The following is a 24,129-nucleotide window of genomic DNA, read 5'->3' on the forward strand; positions in this document are numbered from 1 at the left end:
ATAGTGAAGGAAAGTTACTTAAGTCTAGAATACTGACTATATATAGAGTTAGTGCAAATCAAAATACGAAAATTTGGCAAAACAAGGCAAGAACAATTGTTTTGTTTGTTCTGAACTGTACAACCACACCAGATGAGCAAGTTATATTATACTAGTAATCAAAGTGATATGAATTTGTTGAATCTCAGCCAGCCAGCCTATTTTTCATTCACACTAAATTTGTTGAATCTCCTCAAAAAGATCAATGAACAGAAAATTTATTGAAATGTACCTCCACACGAGATGAGCAATGTATGTATACATGACAGGCTGAAAGAGATGAAAAACATTCAGCTGTACATATTCATAAAATTTACACAAATTTTATGAGACATATCCACCAGTACCAGCCATTGATATATGAAAAATTTACACAAATTTGTTACACTGGTGACAATGCTTATGACCTTTGTACAGACATGAATATATATGAGACATATGACCTGCTACATTCCGTCTATTCTTGCCACCAATTTGGTCTTCGGCATCTTCAGTACATTAACAACTGGATAGACCAGAACATCATTGAGCTTGTACTCCAATCCTCAGAGCTGTAAATACATAAAAAAAAGTATTCTGGTAGATGTCCTATTTATCAGCCGCTATTTAGGTATTACTTCTGAGAGCCCATTCAAAACCAGTCTACATGCTCAGTAGATGTTTTAGGCTGCTTCTTTGGTTTTTGGTATCTGTTATTCTCAAACTTAGCTTTTATAATAAGAGAATAAAGCAAGTCAGCTTCGGCAGAGGTATCGTATGGAGTATTCAGAATACTGACAAAACGAAACAAACAAGATGAGTACGTGGATGTCAGAGTCATACATCAGTGTCTGAAATATTAAATCAAGTTGCCTATTAGGCATAACTATGATAGAAAAAACTTTGGTGTGCATAACAGGCATATGATACTGTTAACAGATTATCCTGCTTTCTCTCCGCATTCTAGATGATGCACTCCAAAGTTGGAAGCAACAATTTTTCCATGTAGAAAATACGATGCTGGAAGTATAGAGAGATTAGTTTCATTTCACAGTGATAATAGTAGCTTGCTATTGGCTTCTTGTGTTGCTTGTAACCAATACTATAAGAGCTCATGCAGTGAAATTCAATGGAGTGACTTGTGCGTTAAACAATCACGCTAACTAAATGCGAGTTCCACAACATTGTGAGTATCTCAAAACAATTAGTACAGTGTTTTTTATACTTATAATTGTCCTCTTTGTAATAAAATTGTATGAAATTTAAAGTTTGTTTACAATACCAATTGGGTCAATTATACTTTACATTAGGTATCATTGCCTGCAATTAGAAAACGTAGACCCTTAGCACTCAAGCTAGCCAGAAATATTTCCAGTCATATATGGTCCTAGGACAAATATATGGAACTTTCCCTAAACTATAATAGGAATTTCTTAAGATCATTAATATGGGATCAAGCTACTGGGTTGACTGCAAATCTATGTCACATATGACATTTTATATGGTTGATTTAGTAAACACTTGGAGTCTTGGAGTTGTGCGGTAGTATTAGCTATCATATACTATTGGTCTGGGCATGATATATAGGGTGTTAATGGAAGTTTTGGTAAAACACAGACTCTTAAAAAGTAAAAGGAGTAAAAAATCACAGAAAACCTGGTTCGTATTATGAATCACAATGGAAGCCAAGATCTAGCATTAGATCAACCATACAAGGATCTTGAAGAAGGCTTGGGACACCTCCACATCAGGCCTCCCCCTCCCCCCCCCCCCCCTCTCTCTCTCTCTCTCTCTCTCTCTCTCACTTCATTCACCTTTGCAATAATTCAAGTATAAGAGGTGATCTAAAAAACGGGCTACAAAATTATAAATTGATGTTGGGTCTAAAATCAACCTCAGCAACAAAGAAGACATAAAGGACGAACTTGGCTTAGTCAACACCGGCTATGGATCCTACATTGGTGGGTACCATGGACACCTGTGGCCATGGGATGGTTGCTTTGGAAGGACCTTGGGATGGTCTAGCAATGACTACCTTAAGAGGACCATAGTAATAGGAATTCCTTGACAGTTAACTTAGTCATTGTGGGAAGCATATGCGGTTGCCTTGACTTTAGGATGGGGTGAGTAGTGGGATTGTGGGCGGTTATGGTAACCACCCACGTTGCCCCACTCTTCCAAAAATGGCAGAACGGTTTCAGTGGGCACGTGACTAAGTATGGATCTTAAAATATAGGTGTTCCGGGGTGCGGATCCAAGGGTTTAGGAGCACAAGCTGGGTCCGGTTGACGACCTGCGCAAGGCAACACACGTAAACTGTCCTTGAGGGTGGCTCGAGGAACCCCCCTCCGATGTCTAAGTTAGAATGTGTTTAGAGAGAGAAAGTGTACTTAGAGAGATAGATGATGTAATAGAATGTGTGTCTAACCTCTTTTCAGTTGTACTTTATCCCATATTTATAGGCGTGTGGTCTCCTTTAGGTGGAGTCCCACTAGCTTAGCCTACGGGCTGATTACTGTCGGCTGGTGAGCCCCTCTAGGCCCTCCTCCAGCGGTGTCTGCGCACCTCGAGAGTGAAGCCAGGAGCCTGGTGATAGCTCAACAGGAGCTATCCCGTACAATTAGCCCCTCAAGAGGTGGTATGAGGTTATTCATGCCGACTCTTATCTCAAAACAGTTTCAGCTGAGAGGGAATAGCTCAGCAGGAGTTATCCCATACAACTAGCCCCTCAAGAGGTGGTTTGAGGTTACTTATGTCAGCTGTTTTAAACGTACACTTCTGTCACTGCTCTATAGGTCGTCTGACTGAGTCTTCCTACATACCTCTAGCCCCTCAAGTCTCAAGATTGGTCACACAATTTTGAGGCTTAAGGTGATGTTTAAAGTGCGGAGTTGGAGTGTGTTTCCGTGCGATGACGATGCTTGACTTTGCTTAAGGGAGTTTCCCTTACTCCCGCTGAAGTCTGAGAAATGACGAACTCGCAGGGAGGAATTTCGATCACTCTCGCTGATGTTTAAAAAATGACTAGCTCGCATGGAGGAATTTCGATCACTCCCGCTGAAGCTTGAGAAATGACGGAGTTTGCAGGGAGGAATTTCGATCACTTCCACTGAAGTCTCTCTGGTTTTTTGTTTTAGGCAGGAATAATGTTTTGCATGAATGGGACACGTGTCGGCCATTTGTGGGTTAGTTTATTTTTACTGAAGTGACATGGCGGTTTGGCTTTATTACCTATCTAACCACCCGTTTACTTTGTCATTTAATTCACTGTCCCCCCCCCCTCTTTTTTATTTCTTCATTTTTCAAATTTCCTGCCTTTCATCTTCCTCGCAGACGCTCGTTGCTCCCGCATTGTTGTTGTAAGTTTCTTTCTATTTCGTTCTTTTTGTTATTGTCTTTGTTTTGCTTTGTTGTTTTGCTTGTTTATTTTCTCCCGCTCTTCGTTGTACCTTGAGATTCTTTGCTCTTTTGACTGTAGTTCGAAACCCTGTTCTTCGCTTGGCTTCCTGGTGTCTCCATTGTTGTTGTGCTGTCTTGCGTCTGCAGCTTTTGTCATAAAGGTACTTTCTTTGTACCTTTTCTAGTACTTGAGTGCCAATTAATTTCTTTTTGCGTTTTTTCTTCGCAAAATGACGTATTTTTATTGAATTTGATTGTTTATGTCCAATTCTTCCCCTTTTTGTTGTTCTATATATACTCATAATTCTTTTTATCCAATTCTTGCGCTGTTTTTCTTCGTTTACTCTTTGGGATTTGACTGATTTTTTATTTTCTGGCACCCCATTTTTTTCGTCTTCCTTGGGGGGGCTTTTTTGCCTTTGTAGATCTTAAGATGACTTATGCTACTCACAGCCAAAATGTGAGTGACCCTCTTGTGGGTGCTAAGTCAGATTCTTCTCTTGAGTCGTCTCACTCAAGTGAGCGCTCTGCGTGCGCTTCCTTTACTTCTCCTGCTTCTCTCCCTATTCCCTTGCAAGTAGTTATGTCGAGCGATTTCGCTCCTGCTGAGGGGAGGCCGAGTACTGTTGCGTCAGGGTCGGGCAATAGTCGCCCTGCTGATGGCAGCGCTTTTCGCCCTTTTCGGTCTAGGCTCCGTCCTGATTTCTTTGACCCTTATTGTGAACGGGTGCTTACCCATGATGGGGTTCACATGCCTCATCTTCTCCGTTTAAGGATGCGCGCTATGCGCCATAAACAATTAACTGACCAAGTTAAGGCTAATCCTCCTGATGTGTCTTTTATTAGCCTCATTCCCTATGTTCAGCATTTAAACAGTTTTGCCTGGCTTGATGATATAGCTGATATGAATCGATTTGATCATTATGTAGTGCAGGGTGGACGTTCTGCAACTTCTTCACCATCTCCTCCTCCAACTACGAATATGAGTGGGGTGGCTGGATCTCCTGGTGAGAGTGCTTTCCATGAATGTCAGCCCACTTACGTTATGGAGCCCGTGGAAGAGGGTGATCCTGATTTCTTCTTTGATGAGAGGTGCCATGGTCCTAAAAATTGCGTGCTGGATTCCATCTGGCGTAAGGACGCTGAGATGTTAGATCTGGCCATCGTTAGTCAACAGTTTACGGGTTTAGCTCGGGCTACCAACTGACTAAAAGCTATATGCTCCCCCTGCTGGTCACGTTGTTGTATTTGCTTCTCACCATGACTTGGGCTTGCGGTTTCCCTTAGACCCTACTTTAGATAAGGTTTTTCGTGCTTTTAACCTTTGTATTGCCCTGCTGCACCTGTCTCTCTGCACACCTTGATATGCTTGTTGTGGTTTCTGCGATTTCGGCGGTACCTCGAGTCGCTACACCTATTCAAGTCTTTGATGAGCTTGAAGAGGTCATCATGTGGTGGTTCTTCTGAGTCTGGCTAGTACTACATAGCCCCTAAAGAGGGTAGGGTTTTGTCTTATCCCAAGCTTGGCCGCTTCAAGGACTGGGTGGCAAATTTTTCTGGGTTGTTGTGCCTTCCTCCTTTGCTGTGCTCCGTAATTTACGACAGATTTGTACTAACATGGCTGGAGTTACTGTTTCTCCTTCTGAGTCTGCACGAGAAACAGACGCTTTTGATGCATTACAAGGAGGGGGCACAGGTGATTCCAAGTTTCCCAAGTTCTGGCTGCCCAATTCCTTGTACATTGTGGGTAATGCACAGCTATCTGCTATGAGTCTGCCATGGAGCTTCCCAAGATCACACCCCGTTCTATTGGGCTTCGAGGCCGTCTGCAAAGTACTAGCAGGGGAGGGTACACCGGGATTCACACAAGCAGGATCACCCAGTTATTGACTTAGAGGATGATCCTGTGATCTCTCCCTCAGGTGACACTCTAACCAACCTTTTGCCAAAAGGGCTCGTACTTCTTCTGCGCTTAATCCCTTTGCTTCTCATTCCGCCAACACTGGGTTTCCTGATGAGAACGCTGTTAAGGAAACTGGCACTCATAATTCCAGTGAACTTAATCACTGCGTTCACCAGTTCTTAAGTGATGCGTTTGAGAATCCTTCTTCTACAACCTCAATCTCGGTTGGAGGTACTTTCCGCCCTACCGAACCCATAGAGTTTGGGGAGGTGCCTATTGATGCCTCTCTTCGTCCCTTGTGTCCTGTTGGGGCTGAGAATGCCCCTTTTCGCCCTTTGATGAATGTTCGGGCTGACGAATCTCTGTTTGTGGATAACCCGCAACAAGGTGTTACTTTAGGGTATTGTCTTACTCAGGGTATTCGTCTTCCTGCTGATTCTACCGGCGGTTTAGTCAGCAGGCACCACTCCGTGTCATGACTTGAAGAAGGTTAGGTTTTGTATCTCTAATTTTCTTATTTGCTTTAGCTTTCTTTTTCTCCTTCTACTCTTGTTTTTGCCTTAGCTTATTTTTATTGTTTTGCTTGTTTGCAGCTCACCAAGTCTGGTGGCGACTTGGCTAATGTCTTGCTTATAGTGGAGAAGGAGTACCAAAATCAGAGTGCAGCCCTTATTCAGAAGGACAAGGATGTTCAGTTGGCTCGCTCTGAGAGGGATGCAATGGCCGGCGAGGTGGTTCCCTTAAGAGAGAGCAGATGCCCTGCAACTTCAGCTAGGGAGTTCCAGCTCATCAAGACTAAGCTAGCAGACTATGAGGGGTAACTGGAAGCGTCTCAAACCAAGGTGCAAGGGCTGGAGGTTGAGAAGGCCGCAAGATAGGAGGGAAAATGAGATTAAAGCTGCTAAGAAGGAGGCACTTAAGTCCTTTGCGCTTTCCCCAGCCTTTGCTAAATTGCTTGCTGATCGTCATGACGGGGGCTGGGAGGCTGCAGCTCGTTAAATGAGTGGCCTCTCTGCGGAGAGTGTGGAATGTCAGGCTCGCTTCAACGCCTTTTGGGCTAAGGTTAATGCTGATGGTGAAGCTGAATACTATAATCTACCTGCTGACCACCCTCGCGTTGCTAACTACAAAGTCCCTAATCACGTAGTGCTGATTTTGGAATTGCCTCTTTGTGTTGATGTTGCTGCTGCCATTGGAGTGGAGACTCTGGCTAATGAGCAATAAAGGTTTTGGCTGCTGTCTCCCCCTTCCTCCAGCAATTCATCGAAGTTTCCCTCACCAAGATCTGTAGTTACTATTGTTACTAGGTAATGCTTGTTGTTGTCTTTGGGGTGTATAGCCGCCAAAGATTGTATTTTCTGTATATTTCTACTTAACACTTTATATTTCTACCTGCTGGGTTTGTCCAACTTAACTTGAATTCTTTTTCTTTTCTGACTGTTTTTGCTGAATGTTCCTTCATCTTGGTGGATGAGGGTTCAGCTTTGTGAATGTTGTGACGTGGTGGATGAGGGTTCACCTTTGTGAATGTTGTGACTTTGTGAATGTTTTCTCGGTGGACAGTGAGCCTGTAGTGTATGCATTAATAACTTTTCTGTTACTTTGCTTATTGTTTATTTTGTTGCCAATATACTTGCTTGCTGCTGAGTCATGGTAAAGCGGTACCTAAACCTTGACTCAGCAGCCCTTTCATTATACTAGGTAAAACCTCGCAGGTTGTGTTTTTCTATTGCGTCTGCTTTTATTGCTCCCTATCGTGGTTGTATAGGACTTCACTATTTTTTGCCTTTCACTTCACTGGGTAGGAACTCTTAAGCGTATGCCACTCAAATTTTTGCGACGAAGGCTTATTCGTATGCCATACAGCTTACTTGGCTATGACTTATGCATATGTCATTCAGCTTGTTTGGCTGCAACTTATTCATATGTCATACAGCTTGTTTGGCTGCGACTTATGCGTATGTCATACAGCTTGTTTGGCTGTGACTTATCGCTCATGCTCCATACTTATCTCTCGTTAGGGCTTGTTGTTGATCTACCTCTTCTCTTCCCACAAAAGAGTTGCGTTGGGTGAGATCAAGAGAGCCTTGGTGTTACCCGCTCAGCCCGCTCTTTTGCCTTTCGTTCACTCCTCCCTATTCAAGTTGAACGTGCTAAGCCTCCTCCTCAGGCAGCCGTCCCCAAGGTGGCGCCCTGTTTTACTTTGAGCAGGTAGGTCAAACATAGGGAAATGTGATCTTCACAAGTTTAACGATGTCTTGCTGCATCCTATTTTGATGCTTTTTGCTTTGACTTTTACGCATGTTATGATGTTTTTTGCATGTTAGTGCATGATGCAAAAGCATAGCTTAACAAATAAACATGTTTAGGCGAACTTATACAGTATACTCCTTACATAGAGGCTCGTATTTCATTGAATTTAAATGGCTTAAAATGCCTTGATTAACACAACATAACATAAACAGAGTTTTGCATAACTTTAAACAAAGTTTTTTAGTTTCTACTTAGCCACACATGCCCTTTAAACAAAATATTTCTTTAACACATCTGCTTTGAAACTATTCCTTAAGACCTGACCTTCTTGATCTGCGAGGAGGAAAGCACCTGACCCTACTTGCTCATGGATGAGAAAAGGGCGTTCCCAATTTGTTGATAGCTTTCCATGCTGGTTTCCTCTTCCTACTGCTGCGGTCCTTCTGAGAACCAAGTCTCCAGGTAGCATTTCAAGACTCTTTTGTTGAAGGCTTTTGAGATTCGGCTCTTCCGGGCTGCTTTTAGTCGCATCTCTGGAAGGAAGTCTAGCTCTTCCAGCAGGCGCTTCTCATTCCCTTGCTGCTCATGGTGCTGGATTCTCAGGGTGGGTATTTACACCTCCACTCGAACCACTGCGTCTGCTCCATAAGCCACACAGACTTTTCCCGATAGATTCCTTCTCTGTTGTCCTGTTTACCCACAATACCTCTGGGACCAGGTCAGCCCAGAGGCCCTTATGCTCTTCTAATTTTCTTTGCAAGGCTATTAGGATCAGCTTGTTTGTTGCCTCTGCTTGGCCATCGCTCCGCATATTTGGTACCCATCTCTTCCAGGTAGGTAATCCTTGATGGCTGAGAGTCGATTTGACATCCATGGTCAAAGACTATGCATTGCGGCACCCCGAATCTGGTTATGATGTTCCTCCATATGAATGTCCTTACTTGGGAAGCATTTATGTACTTTGTGGGCTCAACTTCAATCCACTTGGTGAAATAATCCACTGCTACTATGAGATATTTTTGGCCCGCTGACCCAGTGGTGAAAGGTCCTAATATGTCCATTCCCCACTAGGCAAACGGAATCGGGCTAAGAATCGGGGTCTGATCATTCGCTAATTGATTTATAACTGGAGCATACTTTTGGCACTTTTTGCAATTTTTAACGTATGCTAAAGCATCTTGTGTCAAGGTTGGCCAGTATGCTTCTCTTCGAAGTACTTCAACTCCTAGGGCTTTTCGCCGATATGGTTGGCGCAGATTCTTGAGTGCGCTTCTTCCATAATTCTTTCTTGCTCCCACTCTGGAATACACCTCAGAAGTGGCTTAGAGAAGCCCTTTTTGTTTAGCTCGCCATTTATCACCACGTACCAATTGACATCCTTTTTTACTTTCTTAGCTTGTGCCTCGTCACTAGGCAGCGAGCCATGTACCTTATAGGCCAATATGTCAGAGAACCATGCTCGCTGCTGCCTGGTACAATTCACCTGTTTGCTTTCTGCAATGCTGCTTTCCTTCAGGACTTCCACCATGACAGTCCTTGTGAGGCTTTGGAAAGTGGAACTAGCCAACTTTGATAATGCATCAACTTGAGAATTTTCAGGGGACTAAATCCCCAAATCTATCTGAAAATGCATTAGTTTGGCTACTAGCTCCTTCACCTTGGTTGTGTACTTCAGCAGGCTCTCTAGCCTCATAGTCTGCAGATGCACCTTCTTGGCTCCTGCTGCGATACTCATCCTTAGGGTGCTAGAGTTGCTTCGTATTCTGCCTCGTTGTTCGATGCTTTGAACTTGAACTTAATAGCATACTCGAATACATTGCCTTGTGGCGATGTTATTATTATTCCTACTCCGCTTCCTGTTTAAGCCGAAGATCTATCTACTGCCACCTTCCATACTCCAATTTCACCCTCCTTCTCTTCGTAAAAGGCTTCCACTATGAAGTAAGCTAGAGCTTGAGCTTTAATGGCGGCTCTAGGCTTGACCTCGAATTCGTACTCGGAGAGTTCTATCGCCCATTTTGGGAGCCAACCCGAAGCGTCCGTTTTCTGCAGGGCTTTTTCCAATGGGTGATGTTTAAGGATCTAAATTGTGTGCGCATTGAAGTAGGGTTTTAACTTTCTTCCTGTTGTCACCACTGCGAAGGCCAACTTCTCTACCAGTGGGTATCTCTATTCAGCATCTATGAGCACGGGACTTACAAAGTACACTGGTTATTGTTGTTTCTGCCTTTCAACTAGGAGAACTGACCAATTGTCTGCACTGAGGCGGAAATGTACAACTGGAGCTTTTCGCCGGCTGATCATGGTTGGGAGCTTAGTTAAGTGCTCCTTGATCCCCTCAAAAGCTTCTTTTTCTGCTTCCCCCCACTTAAATTCTCTGTTTCCTTTCAACAACTGATAGAATGGCAAAGCTTTGTCAGCTAACTTGGTGATGAACCGAGTTAGTGTTGTCATTCTCCCCGTTAACCGCATAATATCAATTCCCCTCTCACCCTGACAATGCATTTCTTTGGGTTGAGTTTGATATAATATTTATTCAATGTAGCAAATGTCTCCGCCAAGTCTAGAGTGTGCCCTGCATGTGTGACGCTTTTGACAATAGAGTCATCAACATACACCTCGACATTTCGCCCCTTCTGGTGCATGAACACTCTGTCCATTGTTTTTTGGAATGTAGCCCCTACATTCTTCGGTCCAAAGGGCATAGTTATGTAATTGTACACTTCCCCTTCGGTGATGAACGCAGTCTTCTGTCAGGCTTGTGTAGGCTGATTTGGTGATACCCTGAGAAGGCATCTATGAAGCTCAGCAAGGCATGACCGCTGGTTGAGTCTACCAACTAATCTATCCGTGGCAGCGGGTAGCAATCTCTTGGACATGCTTTGTTGAGGTCTATGAAGTCAACGTACATCCTCCACTGACCATTTGCTTTCTTGACCATGACCACGTTGGCTAACCACTCTGGATAATAGCAAGGCTCAATGAACTTAGCTTCCAGCAACTTGTCCACCTCTTCTTGAATGGCCTGATTTTTCTCCGTGGAGAAGCTTCACTTTTTCTGCTTGACTGGTCTTCTTTCACATTAAACCTTTGGACCATAACCTCGGGGTCAATTCCTGGCATTTCGTCCGCTGAAAATGCGAAGATGTCCTTGTTTGCTCTGAGCAGCTCTATGAGGTGCACTTCCACTCTAAGGTCAATATCTTTTCCAATTTTTACTGTCCTTGTGCTATCACCCTCTGTGAGTTAGACTGTAACATGCTCTCCGCTGGGTAATGGCCTGGGTACCTCTTCTTTTGCGGGCTCAAAGTTCTCCATTGCTAGCTTCTACTTGTCCTTCTCCCTATGGTACTCTTCTCGCTTCCTTTTTCTTGATTTCTTTTCACCCTGATCCTCAAACCCTGGCTCTGAACCAGACTGCTGGTTGCTTCAAGGCTGTGATATAGCATTGTTGCGCTGTCTTTTGATTTCCTCAAAACTTTGCGGATCTTCCATCATTGGCTGTATATGCTATGGCAAGGTGATAAGTGGAGACCACCCCACCTACTTTATGGATGAGTGGCCTTCCCACAATTACATTGTAGGGTGATGGGGAGTATATTACTAAGAATTCAGCTCGGACATCGCGCCGTCTTGATCCCTCTCTGACACGAACTGACAGCTCTATTATGCCCTCAGAGACCGGTCCTGACCCATTGAACCTGGTGACTTCATAGCTCACCCTTTTCAAGTCTCTCTTATCCAGCTTCAGCTCTTTGAACGCGCTGATGTATATGATGTTGGCTGAGCTGCCACCGTCAATTAATACTCTATCCACCTCCCAGTTCGCAATTCTCATTGTAAGTACCAGAGGGTCGTCATGCGGGTAAATTATGCCTTTCTGGTCGTACTCATGAAATGTGGCTTATGGCTGCGAGGGAAGTGGTGGCCATCTACGCCTTTCATTGTAGCCTATCTAATGGATCATTCCTCGTAAGTCAGCACTTGCTCTGTTCACGGTTCCCTTGTGTACAAGTCCACCATTGATTACATACACCCTACCCTCTAGCTTACTATCCCGATCTCTGCCCTCAGCTGGGCCTCTATGACCTCCTCTGCAGTCGTGACCAGACCTATCCTCTTCCTTCCGCTGGGAGGAGTCAGCATACTGCCTAAACTGGTTCAAATACCCTCTCCACACCAAGTCCTCTATATTGTCTTTCAAGTGTGTACACTCATCTGTGGTATGTCCGTGGTCCTTGTGAAAGTCACACCACTTGCTAGGGTCACGGTTTCTATTCACCATCTTGAGTGGCATCTACCATTTGTCATCAGCTTTGTTTACGCTGAAAATATAGGACCTCGAATGAGTAAGCGGAGTATACTGATCGAACCTTCCATCCCTGGCTCCGCGCTTCTGGTGTGATCTTCTTACTCCCACTGCCCTCTCTGCATCCCTACGACCTTTGTCAGCTCTGCTGGTCCGATCCACCCTGGCTATATTTTTTACCCGGGTGATTTCAGCCCGCTTGACTGGGTCACTTGGTGCTTTTCTATTCAGCATGGCTCTGTTAGTCTCGTCTGCTTTTATGAACTCATGCGCTTTACCTAGCGCTTCAGCCAATGTTCTGAGGCTCTTTCGCCCCGTGTACGCTCTGAATGGTGAGCCCGGCAGTAGGTCGCTCTGCATTGATGGCCCCATTGCTAACAGCGCTACTTCCTGACTCATATTTGCGATGGTGGTTGCTTCTTTGTTGAATCTGATAATGAACTCCTGTAGGGGCTCATCTTTTCCTTGAACCAATGACATCAGCTCGGTGGTAATTTTTGTACGATCTACCAGCGTGACGAAGTGTTCCATGAACATTCTCTTTAGCTAATTTTAAGAATAAACGGATCCCTTTAGGATGGCCCCATACCATTCGGCAGCCAGTCCCTCTAAGGTCGGTGGAAATGCTTTACACCAGACTGAGTATGTCATAGTGTATAATACCATATGGTTCTCAAATGCTAAGACATGATTCTTAGGTGTTGTGGTACCGTTGTACTTGCAACTGGGCATCTTGATTTTCTCCATTGGCTCTTCCAAAATCTCCCTGCAAAATGGGGAATCATATAGAATCACCTAGACTTAGTCCCCGCTCAAAGGTCGGTGATTTGCTACGGGCGACTCGAATCTCCGGGATGCCCTTATCCTGGCTGCCTCCTCCACACTTCATTCTCGATTTAGATTTTAAGCTTCCAGTTCCAGCACCTTCTTTCTCGGCTGGACTAGCTCTTTCTGCTCCGGGGTGAAAGTCACAGTAACACCTTCTTCGTGGCTAAATCTGTAGCTGCAGCTACTGGTGAGGAGCTCGTTCCTTTACCAAAATTGGTAAGGACTGCTGTCATGGCTACCAACTGCTCCTTGCTACACTAGAGAGGTTCTGCAGAATGGTGGCATGTTGACAAGCTGCGGTTTCTGGGTTATTGGTGTTTGGATAATGGGTTCATGGTTTGTGGCTATCACTGGCATTCCGAACTTAAAGGAAGAACTAGATCCTACCGGATCTACTGGTTTCGCCGCCGCTTTGATCGCAGCCGACGTCGACCCAATGAGGTTAGTTTTCTAAGAGATACCAGATTTGGGTTTTTCGGTTGATCCTTTAGGATCGATGGTTAGTGACGCTGTTTTTGTGGTGTTTGAATGGTGTCGATAGCCTTGGAGACTGGTGTTTGTATAGCTTCCTCTCCGGCCATGGCGGTCTACCAACTAGTCCCTTGCTCAGCCAGCGAACCTCATGTGATCCTTCCCCTCCTTGTAGCGCCAATTGATCCGGGGTGCGGATCCAAGGGTTCAAGCTGGCACGAGCTGGGTCCAGTTGACGACCTGCGCAAGGCAACACACGTAAACTGCCCTTGAGGGTGGCTCGAGGAACCCCCCTCCGATGCCTAAGTTAGAATGTGTTTAGAGAGAGAAAGTGTACTTAGAGAGATAGATGATGTAATAGAATGTGCGTCTAAGCTCTTTTCAGTTGTACTTTATCCCATATTTATAGGCGTGTGGTCTCCTTTAGGTGGAGTCCCACTAGCTTAGCCTACGGGCTGATTACTGTCGGGTTGGTGAGCCCCTCTAGGCGCTCCTCCAGCGCGACTGCGCACCTCGAGAGTGAAGCCGAGAGCCCGGTGAGGAGCTATCCTGTACAATATGACCAAGATGTTAGTGGGTTGACTAACAATTATGTTCACTGGAAGCCAAACGGTAAAGTGGTTATGCCACTAACAAGGTAGTTCCTATAAAATAGAAGCACCAAGTTAGTGGAGCATTTTCTTGGACGTGGCCAGTTTTTCTAAGAGAATGATGCCACGTATGTTACATGGACTCCGGTAGCCATGTCCAACACGAGTATATGTCCAAGTGTCCAACTCGGCTATTTGGTGAAAAAAAACCATGGTTTTAAACCAAAAGTGAAGTGTCCAAGTGACATACCAATGTCTTAAAGTCTGACATGAGTACTTGAGGTGAAATGAAGAGTCCATGTAATATAGGATGCCACACCACCTTGAAGTTATGCCACTAACTTAGTTGTTCCAAGAAAGTAGGAACACTAAGGGGAAGCGGGATTGGTTGGGCAATTGGATGCCACATAAACACTACTGACGCATGACTCTGATAAAGTAGGACCATGGCATAGTGTGGTGCGATAGTTACTTGGTCAAGCAAAACGTGGATAGCTTCCTCCTTGTACGTAGACAAGGCTATCCAAGCTGTTATAAAAGTAGTGGGAAATTACTTAGATTGTGGGTGTAATGGAAAGTTATCCTAACTGACTCGGTTGTTGTCGGCACCTATAAATAGCCCATCGGCATTTATTGGCTGGGGAGAGAGAATTCTTAGAGCTCTAGAGAGAGAAACTCCTGGTTGTATTTGTGAGCCACGAATTAATAAAAGTGTTCTTATTCTTACTTGTGCTTGTGTGCTTATCTTACTTGTGTGTCGTTTATACTTTGAGTATTACTTGTGTGTCTGTAGACACCTGATTGTGTCTCTCCAAAAACCAAACCCAGCGATGAATACCTTTCACGTCATTGATTATCGAACGAGGTGAAATGTGAAAGAGTCTCGTGATACGTCTGTTTTTAATAAAAATACTTCATTCTGTTTTCGAAAATATTTCTTTTCGTACTTTATTTATGGAAAACGTCCAGTCCAATTTAGTTTGGTCTATGATATGGGTCCAATAATAGTGTAGTTGGATGGGGCTTGAAAAGAGCTTTCCAACAATATATTATAAGCCCAATTTCGATGAATAATGAGGAAGTTATGGCCAAAATACTAAATTGGGCCCAAAATGGTTTTATATGGCCCAATGATCAAGTGAAGGGCCCATTAGTTATCTTTCCTAAGGTTATTAGGAATTACTTTAATTTTCTAGAATAATTTAGAAGGTTATTTTAAATTCTAATAGAGTTAGGATTAATAATTATAGTTTTATATTATTTAGAATAGATAAAGAATTTAATTTGGAATAAAACAAGTGTTTTAAAAGATAAAACTGATTTTAACTAAGATAATTACAGAGTCTAATTACCTAATTATATTAGGAAAAGGACTCCGTAAAGGATTTTTATCCTGATCAAGCCATCGCGCTGCGGAGAGCCTATCACGGCCATCGCGATAGGGTCTGTCGCGTCGCGATGGGGTCTATTTAACTTCGAGTCGAATTCTGACCCTTTTCTAAGCATTTTGGATATTTTCTCTATAAATAGGGGCGTTATTTTCCCGTTTTCAATCATCAACAATCATCTATTCTACTCTTTTTTTCTCTCTTTGAGCTAGAAGCTTGTTCTTTCCCCCTCTTTCTAAGCCTTCCCTTTTCAAAACACTATTCCTCCATCACGAGACTTAGACACACCTAGCCAAGCTCGAAATTGCTTTGCTCTAGATGTAAAAGGTTAATAATTTCTGAGGGTTTGGTCTCAAATCTCTATTTCAATTATTTAAATTAATTGTTTGATTTAATATTTTCCTTGAAGTTACTAACGTGTGTATTGTTTTGATAGAAAGAGATACGAGTCAACAAAGTAAGTTGTTTTTTCGCTATACATTTATAGAAATTATGCTTATATTATTTTAATTCCTAGTATCATGCTTAGGTTACTTCCTATTTATTCTATCATGTTAGTATCATGTTAGGGTTAAAGCTTTGATTTTTATTGCTTAGTGACATGCTAAGATTTGTTATTAATCATGTTAGTAACATGCCTAAGATCTTGCTAGTATTATTATGCTTTATTGAAATTATTCTTATGATGATTTGTTGTATCAATATTATGTTGCTTGATAGTATTGTTATTGCTTGATCACGCCCTCTCTTACAGGTTTAAAGGGAATTTGTACTTGAAATCACACTTAATAAGATAATTAATAATTTTATTTAGGCTAATATGATTTTAATTCAAGTGATCGCCAATAATAGATTTGTTTGTGCATTAATATTCAACCAACATAGATTAAACGGGTTTAAGGTTAATATATTGATTGCATGTTAGTCAGAAAGCGCACATGAATACGAGAAGAATAAAGTAGAGGCCTATTTAGGGCAGGTTCAATCTCTTTTAGATTGGATTTGTACCTTCATCCCCGAATATCCAATCATGGTTACAGACCACTATGGAGTTAGCGATCTCATGGATCGTGAAGGGGTGTAACCTTTACCCTGTGAACGGTTTACAAGTTCCTAAAACTTGTTGGCGACTCTTTTGCTCTACCTTCCTTCCCTTTGGATGTCACCATGCTTAAGTGTATGATCACAGTGGGGCTCAAGTGTGGGATGCTTGAAATATTCCCTATAGTGTCGTTTATACTTTGTGTGTCATCTAGATGTGACGCCATCACGGGAACCTCTAAGGCCCCTAACTAATGAAAAAAAAAAGTTAATCCACAATATATACCTCATCGGCAAAGAAAAGTTAAATAACCACATGTTAACTCCACATCAAGGATGAAGATACAACTCTCATTAGTAAAATTGGAAAAGTACATTTGGAGAGAAGCCTATCACAATTCATGACATTGGCTCATTGCATCCCGTTCAAAAACTATAAAAGAAGCCCACATAGTGCATTTCAACAAAATGAGTTTTTAAGTTAATCAAGTTCACTGAGTATGGCTTCCACATAATGATGTGCATACAAAGAGTGTGTGAGACATACTAAGTGACTATTTTCATAAAATAGCCTAGTGATTTCCAAAATTTTGAGAAGTACATAGTTTTAAAAATGCACTATCTACCCCTAAGGTTACTCAACTCCCTAAAATATAAAATCTCTCACTTAAATTTAAGGAAAATTTGTTAATTAATACCTCAAAAAGAAGGCCTTAGTGAATTACTACCCCTAAAAAAAAATAGTTGTTAATTACTATCCCTAAAACTGATTAATTCTAGTAACTACTACCTTTTTTCTAATCACCCTACTTAAACTCTTAATGACATTATTTTTCGTCTAAATTGTAATTAATAACTTTTAAACCTTAATTAATTAGATAAACCCTTGCACCACCTACCCACCACCTCTGGTAGCCCCCCTTTACCACCTCCGGTAACTCCCCACCACGAAATCTGCCCCCCCCCCCCCTTCATCATCCACCACGAAACTCACCCCAACTCGTTCCCCCACCACGCGTTTTCCAACCCTTAAAATTTATTCCCTCCCCTTTCCCCAACCTCAATTTCCGCCCCTCCTATGATGGGGTTGTGTTTCGTTCGTTGTGGAGAACGGGAAGAGAATGGGTTTCGTGGTGGGCATAGGGGAAGGGGTGGGAATTGTGTCGGGGAAGCAAGAGGGTGTGGGAATCATGGTGGGGGAACGGGAGGAGGTGGATTTTGTGTTGGGGGAACAGGAGGGGTAGGTTTCATGGTGGGGGATCGAGTGCGGGAAGTGGATTTCACGATGAGAGAGGTGGTACAGGGGTTACCGGAGGTGGTGCAATGGTGGTGGGTAGGTGGTGCAAGGTTTTTATCTAATTAATTAAGGTTTAAAAGCTATTAATTATAATTTAGACGAATAATGATGTCATTAAGAGTTTAAGTAGGATGATTAGGAAAAAAGGTAGTAGTTATTAGAATTAATCAGTTTTAGGGACAGTAATTAATAACTTTTTTTAGGGGTAGTAATTCACCAAAGCCTTTTTTTTTAGGTAGTAATTAACAAATTAAATTTAAATTAAGAAATAAGAAGTTTATGTACCTTTAATAATTAATTTATTTCAACCCAAAGTAACAGGTAAGAGGGGTTTGGAGAAAAAAAAAGGGTAGAGTGAATTACTTTTTCTGGTAGCGGGTGAATATGTTCACTTTTGCATGTTTTGTAACTAAGGGTACCTCATTAACAATCAATCTAAAGTGTTATCTCATGAAAATTCACCCAAAATTTCTAAGCACCAATCATCACCACCCATTGTCTGGACATACAGCAGGAGGCGACAGGGCAGGGGGGACAAGGCAATGGCACTAACACACCACAACAACCACAAGGAACAGTGCACTAAAGCTGTAGAAGAGAGTTCAGCTTATTAGCTGACTTTTTTAGTACCTATAGGAAGAAGACAACAACTAACAATGGTAACAATTAAGGCTTGATGCCACATCATGTTGGTAGTAGAGTAATATAAATAGCAGTGGAGTAGTAGCAGATAATTATTCAGAAAATTATATTGGAAAAACTTGGAGTATTATGGCCTAAAGCCATTATTTATGACTTGTTAACCTTTTGGTTACTTTTATTACAATCAATCCAACAATTGTCTTCCTTAATTTTTGTGTTATTAGTTCTTGCGAGTGTAGTATATTGCGAAAATATTTAGTGGATTTGCTCAATGAGAAATCTGTTCACTTTGAAATATGTTTTATGCGTCATAACCTGTGCAAGGAGAATGGAATATAGCAAGAAACATACAAACAACAAATGTGGATTACCAATCAAGAAGTTCCTCTAGTATGATTCTCTGTGAAGGTGTAACATAGTGAATGCAATTTCTAGGGCACTGACCCACAGCTATCTGGACTCTGTAATCTTCACCATATCCTGTGCCTGTCCAATAGCAATTATAGTTTCATATCAAAACTCAAATATCCAACTAACTCTCCTGATTTGTCTTCTGATCCTCTGTACAATATTTCTGATAATAAATGGCATTTACTGAGCTGATTCACAAACCTTGATAAGTTGCACGGGCAGTTCCCAGTGAAGAAAAGAAAAACGCATGAGGGGCCTGTTTGACACATGAATATGGGCATCCTGCAAATACTTCAACTTGTTCAGACAAGTGAAAGCCAATTTTTATACAATTCATTTCACAGCTAGCTGCCTGAAGGTTTCCACCTGTGGAGGGTCTAAAGTTCTGGTTTCAATAGCCTTTGTCTCTCCCAATGAGAGAAGCTGTGCATATTTGATTGCAGATTAAAAACACAACGAAGGTGCTTAATGACAAATAAAAAGGAAACACATCACTTAGACAATATTAAATTTAGTTCAGATTGAAACCTGTTACCTAAAGATAAAATAAATCTGGAATTATTTACACAATATAAATGCATGGATAGCAAAAAAGTGAATCCAGGTTTCCTTTTCGGGTAACATGCAGGTGGAATAGATCAATTTTGGGTGGGAGGGGAAACATCAGAAAGTGCACTGGATATGTGATGAGTCGCAATTATACAACAATTTTAGCTTAGTTTTGATTCAATTCCCCTTCGTTTATTAATTTATAACATATTTGACCAAGTGGAATATCAAAGAAACATAATGGCAAAAAAGTACAGAAATATAATAGTGAATTAAATATTTCCAATGAAAATTTGGCAAAAGTATACTTTTTCCGTTTTTATTTACTCACAAGTCACAACATTTTAATAGTGTTTATCTGTTTACTATTTACATACTCAGCTTAAATTGCTTTTTTTTTTTTCATTTATTCTTAATGAAAAATATAGTCAGATGTGACCTTATTAGATTCGTCTCAATGTCTTCTTTATTAAAATCTAATATGTATAGTTTTTTACAAATACATACATAATTGAAAATATATACAATTGAAAGTTATGCACCGGTTGAGGCTCCCTAATTCAATGAGCATTTAAACTACCAATGATGCCTAAGATATTAATTAAACAGGTACTGAATTTTGTTCCACCAAGAATTAATCATGTTGAACTCTACTTCATATTGGAGTTTACAAGGAGATAGAGAAGATTTTAGTACCTTTGCCAGCACACACAACTTCATTGACAAAAATATTGAATGCTTCACATTCTGGATTGTCAAAAGGATCTAAACATTCGCTGCAAACACGAGTGCAAGTAATAAGCATGCAGTAAAATCTTTAGGAAACAAATAATTAAGCGAAATACAGGACTCGTAGAATAATAATAATATATATATATATATATATATATATATATATATATATATATATATATATATATATATATATATATATATATATATATACGAAATTTTCACAAATATGATGTTAAAATTAAAATTTCTGCAATAGTATGTACTATAAGTAGCTAAACTTATAGGAATAATTAACTACCAAATGAAGAGAAATCTGTCAAAGATCATACAAGATATAAGAACTCCTGCAAAACTTATAGTCTTTTAGCACTGAAAACAAATCCCAGGATTCTTTTCAAACAGGATAAGCCAATAAACCCTCAATTTGTTCAGATCGAGGACTCAGTATGTTGATGCAATCAAGTAAGGAAGATTTTCTGTTTAGAACACTGCTAAATCAGGATATTATCTTTCTGAGCAAAGGTTTTCTTCGTTGGTGAAAATCACCAGCTCAGAGAAGGCAAGAAAGGAACAAGTACTGAAAACAATAAAATTCCTAGTCCAAACACTTTGGAGACCGCAATATCAGAAAATAATTTTAGAGATTTGACAATGTAACAAGAAAGCGTGTGAAAGTGAACACAATAAAGACAAATGAAAACCTAAGAATTTTGTAGGCGATGGGAAAATTTAGATGCAACAACACAACGGTAGAGACCAATATGGCAATATGGTATATCCATACATAAGATTATACAAGAAGATTCTACCTTTCAATTATATCTGACCTGCTGATATTTGAGAGAATCTGCATCATTATAAAGTTTTAATCGTCAGCAGTTAAATAGTATCCGAGCAAGCAAGAAACGATGCAGAATTAGATTGAACAATATATATAAACATTGGCGCAGCAAGTTGACTCCAAAAACCATGTATATGCAACCTTTATAATATTCTCATACATGCCTGATGCAAAACTATTTTTTCTTCTGTTCCCAAAAGTTCTTGATAGTTACTACTGTTTACATACAAATTAAGCTAAATGGAGAGAGAGTGTAGATGTGGTGAGTGAGTGTAAAAAAGGGTGGGAGGATTAAGAAAAAAAGTGTGCAAATGTGTAGATATTGTGGGGTAAGTGGAGTAAGGTAGTAATTGGGGTTTGTCATAAATAAAATAAAGCAAATTAAAGTGCTCTTAGGAAACTAAAATAGAAAAGCGTAAATAATTAAAGACCTTCACAAACAAAGGTAGTAGTTCACAAGGTGAACAAAAAGGAAGCAAACTTAATTCCCAATTTAACACTATTTTTTCTATTATTCTCTCTTGTTTGAACATAATAAAAGCTCACTAAATAAATATAAGTTGGATTACCTCATATGCTTGAATCACACGGCGAATCATCAAATCAGAATTGTGTTGATTGCTCCTCACATCAGGGTGAAATTCCTTCACCTGTTCCAGATATTAATTGACCCTCAAATTTATAAAAGGTATTACTATGAATTATTAAAAGAAAAGAAGAGAATTACTACAGACTAGTATTTTATTGACATGTCTTACTTTACTTGCTTGATCTTTGAGCTCATGTTGCTGTTTACATGGTTTTTGAATATCCAAATAATCCACTATAATACAATTATCTTACAGTATTTACACTTGTATTATCAATTCCAAAACATTCTCAATTTGATGGGTGACACTTGGGATTATTCATGTCAATTTTCCTATAATATTGGCAAGAATAACTCCAACTATAGCTGATTTGCTTACGATTACTTCAACTTCCCTTTCAGTGACTTAAAGCAACTGATTTAGAAGCATGAATGGGGAAAGAAGCTTTGGTTTACAGAGTGGTATGGGTTCGCAATCAAAAATGAAACCACAGTGAGTTGGGATTGAAACTTCTTATTTGGTTGTAGTTTGGAAATGAATTTTGTCTTTTATTTGATTTCTTTAGGGAGGGGGGTGATTGGTTTGCATACTTTTTGAATGAATTATGGTTTTACAATGAATGAAACCCATACCACTTGTTTGTTTATGAAAATTTCAATTTCTAAACCCGTACCTCAAACCATCAAAGTATGGGGTCTAAAATCCAAGGGGGAGGTGGGTATGACTTATACCATACATTCAAAATGTCAATTTCCAAACAAAACCAAACACATGGCATTACGAATCAAATTCCAGTCCTACAACACTTTGGTTTCAATTCTAATTCCAAATTAATATCACCTACCGAAACAAACACTCCCTGATAGGTTGATATGAGTCATACCCACCTCCCATACTTAGTGCATCTGAGGTGTCTTGAAATTTTCTTAAACAAACACTAGATTTGGATTGTACTCATTCCAAACGACCAAACCCATACCCCATACCAGAAAAAATTGCGAACCAAACACCCCCTAAGTTTCAATCTCTAATTGGCCAGTTCTTTTCCAACCTCTACCTAGTCTCTCCTCCCCCCTCCTCCCTTGTGCAGCCACTCCGCTCCCAATCCCAAGTCAAGCCACCCCGCCACTACCCAGCTTGCCAGCCTTCTTAACCACCTTAATACCTAATAACTGTTAGTAAATAAGCAAATATAATACGATTAATACTTATCTCAACGTTGTGTAGACCAAATTGATAATTGCCGCGTCGTGGAGAACCACTGACCTAAAAGACGATTCCGCGCTACCTCCCGGTGCAGTAGACTAAAAGCGGTCGCCCTCCAGGATAAGCACGGCGCCGGAGTTTATGTGCACTCACAAACCCGACTGGAACCAGAATACTTGCCCAAAAATCGAAGGGATAATTTTATGAAGAGAAGATAATATTTCTGAATTTTGTGTGTATCTTGTGGAAGCCAAGGATGTGCATAGATCAGAGAAGAAAGCAACGGCCAACATCTATTACAAAGGGAAACTGCCAGCTTTTATAAAGAGGAGTATCATGTGCCATTGACCAACTAATAAAATGGGTAATCAAGGAGGTAACGGCTAGGCATTAATAAGATCATGAATGAGCGTAACCCCCGAATTATGAATGGCATTCTCAACAACTTAATTCAAACGAATAGACCATGAATATTGTAATAGATACAAAATATTCCAATAACAATAGCCCATAACCCGATTACCGCTTCTCAATCAAATAGTGCAAAACTACTCCAAAGAATAAATGACATGGAGTTTTGGTAAATTATCAAAGTGGGACTCTCTCTATTATTTCCTCACCTTTATTTGTGTTTCACTCAAGAACTTCCAACAATAACTCACAAGATCTCGAACCCATTTCCAAAACCCACATCCATGTACTCAAACCCAACCCCCCAATTTTCAATATATACCCTAATTAAACCCTTTCTACCAAACCCCAACAAAATTTGACAAGCAAGAACTTACAATTCAATAAATATGACCATTTTTTGTAGCTAATAAATCCGACCCAAAAAATCATCTAAAATATAAATTATTCAAATAATTTGTAACCAAAAAAAAAAAAAAAAAAAAAAAAAATCAAATTTAACTAATTAATCAATTAAAACATTATATCATTTCAATTAAAAGACAGAAGTAATGAACACTTACTTTAGCTCTGAAAGCAGCCTTGAGTTGGGCAGCAGAGCAGTGGGGTTCGACACCGAGAATGTCGTAAGCAGCAGCAGTGGTGGTGGGAGAATCATTATCATACCAGAATTGGTCTCTAACTCCACAGTTGAGTCTAGATGACAACGATGAAGAAAGACTATAAGGTTTGGATTGAAGAGGTGACAAAATTGGCGCGTAATTTGGTTGTAGAAAGTAGTTATGACAGTTAAAATTGTTTGGGATGGATTTCAGAAAAGGGGAGAAGATGGGAGTTGGAATTGCAGCTCCTCTTACTATGTAAGCCATAGAGTCATCTAACTTCGTTTTTTCTCTATTTTATTTTCTACCTCCTTTAAAATAAAGAAATTTTGTGTTTTATCGTTATAAAATCATGAATTGTTTTTTACCACCAAAAATTTTCAAAGTCTTAGGGCCTGTTCTCTTCAGCTAAATTTCAGTTCAATTCAGGTCCTAATTTTCTTCTCTCATAAAATATTCATTTCATCTCCATTTAGTTCAGTTCAGTTGATTCCCCAACATCACCTGCGAATTCCCCAGCCACCACACCTTAGCTGATTCCCCAGCATCACCTGCGAATTTTGCTCTCCCTTCAAAAATCTGCGGCCACCACCTTCGCCGGCAGCCCAAACCCTCTCTTACACGTCACCGCCGCCCATCTTGCCG

The 24,129-nt window shown here is 40.7% G+C and overlaps 1 protein-coding gene across 1 annotated transcript; it reads right to left on the minus strand.

Annotated features, from left to right (window-relative positions):
* Window positions 1–239: 239 nt before the first annotated feature.
* Window positions 240–23,764, minus strand: LOC145563877 (chaperone protein dnaJ C76, chloroplastic-like). Its single transcript, XM_081624283.1, has 7 exons — window positions 23,446–23,764; window positions 21,245–21,325; window positions 20,644–20,681; window positions 19,796–19,875; window positions 18,752–18,832; window positions 18,511–18,625; window positions 240–812 (listed from the first exon to the last, which is right to left on the minus strand). The coding sequence occupies exons 1-7, from the start codon at window positions 23,749–23,751 to the stop codon at window positions 671–673; spliced, it is 843 nt and encodes a 280-aa protein (XP_081480409.1). The 5' UTR covers window positions 23,752–23,764; the 3' UTR covers window positions 240–670.
* Between the last annotated feature and the right edge of the window lie 365 nt (window positions 23,765–24,129).

This window comes from Chenopodium album, chromosome 10, assembly GCF_948465745.1.
Source record: "Chenopodium album chromosome 10, dcCheAlbu1.1, whole genome shotgun sequence".
NCBI classification, from domain to species: Eukaryota; Viridiplantae; Streptophyta; class Magnoliopsida; order Caryophyllales; family Amaranthaceae; genus Chenopodium; species Chenopodium album.

What these genes read in the sequence shown, in the direction of transcription:
- LOC145563877 (XM_081624283.1), bottom strand. Translation starts at nt 23,751, where the DNA reads ATGGCTTACATAGTAAGAGGAGCTGCAATTCCAACTCCCATCTTCTCC. An exon ending in AGGTCAGATATAATTGAAAG is followed by an intron (nt 19,876 to 20,643) that starts GTAGAATCTTCT and finishes TCGTGTTTGCAG; the next exon opens with CGAATGTTTAGATCCTTTTG. An exon ending in TGCCCGTGCAACTTATCAAG is followed by an intron (nt 18,626 to 18,751) that starts GTTTGTGAATCA and finishes GCTATTGGACAG; the next exon opens with GCACAGGATATGGTGAAGAT.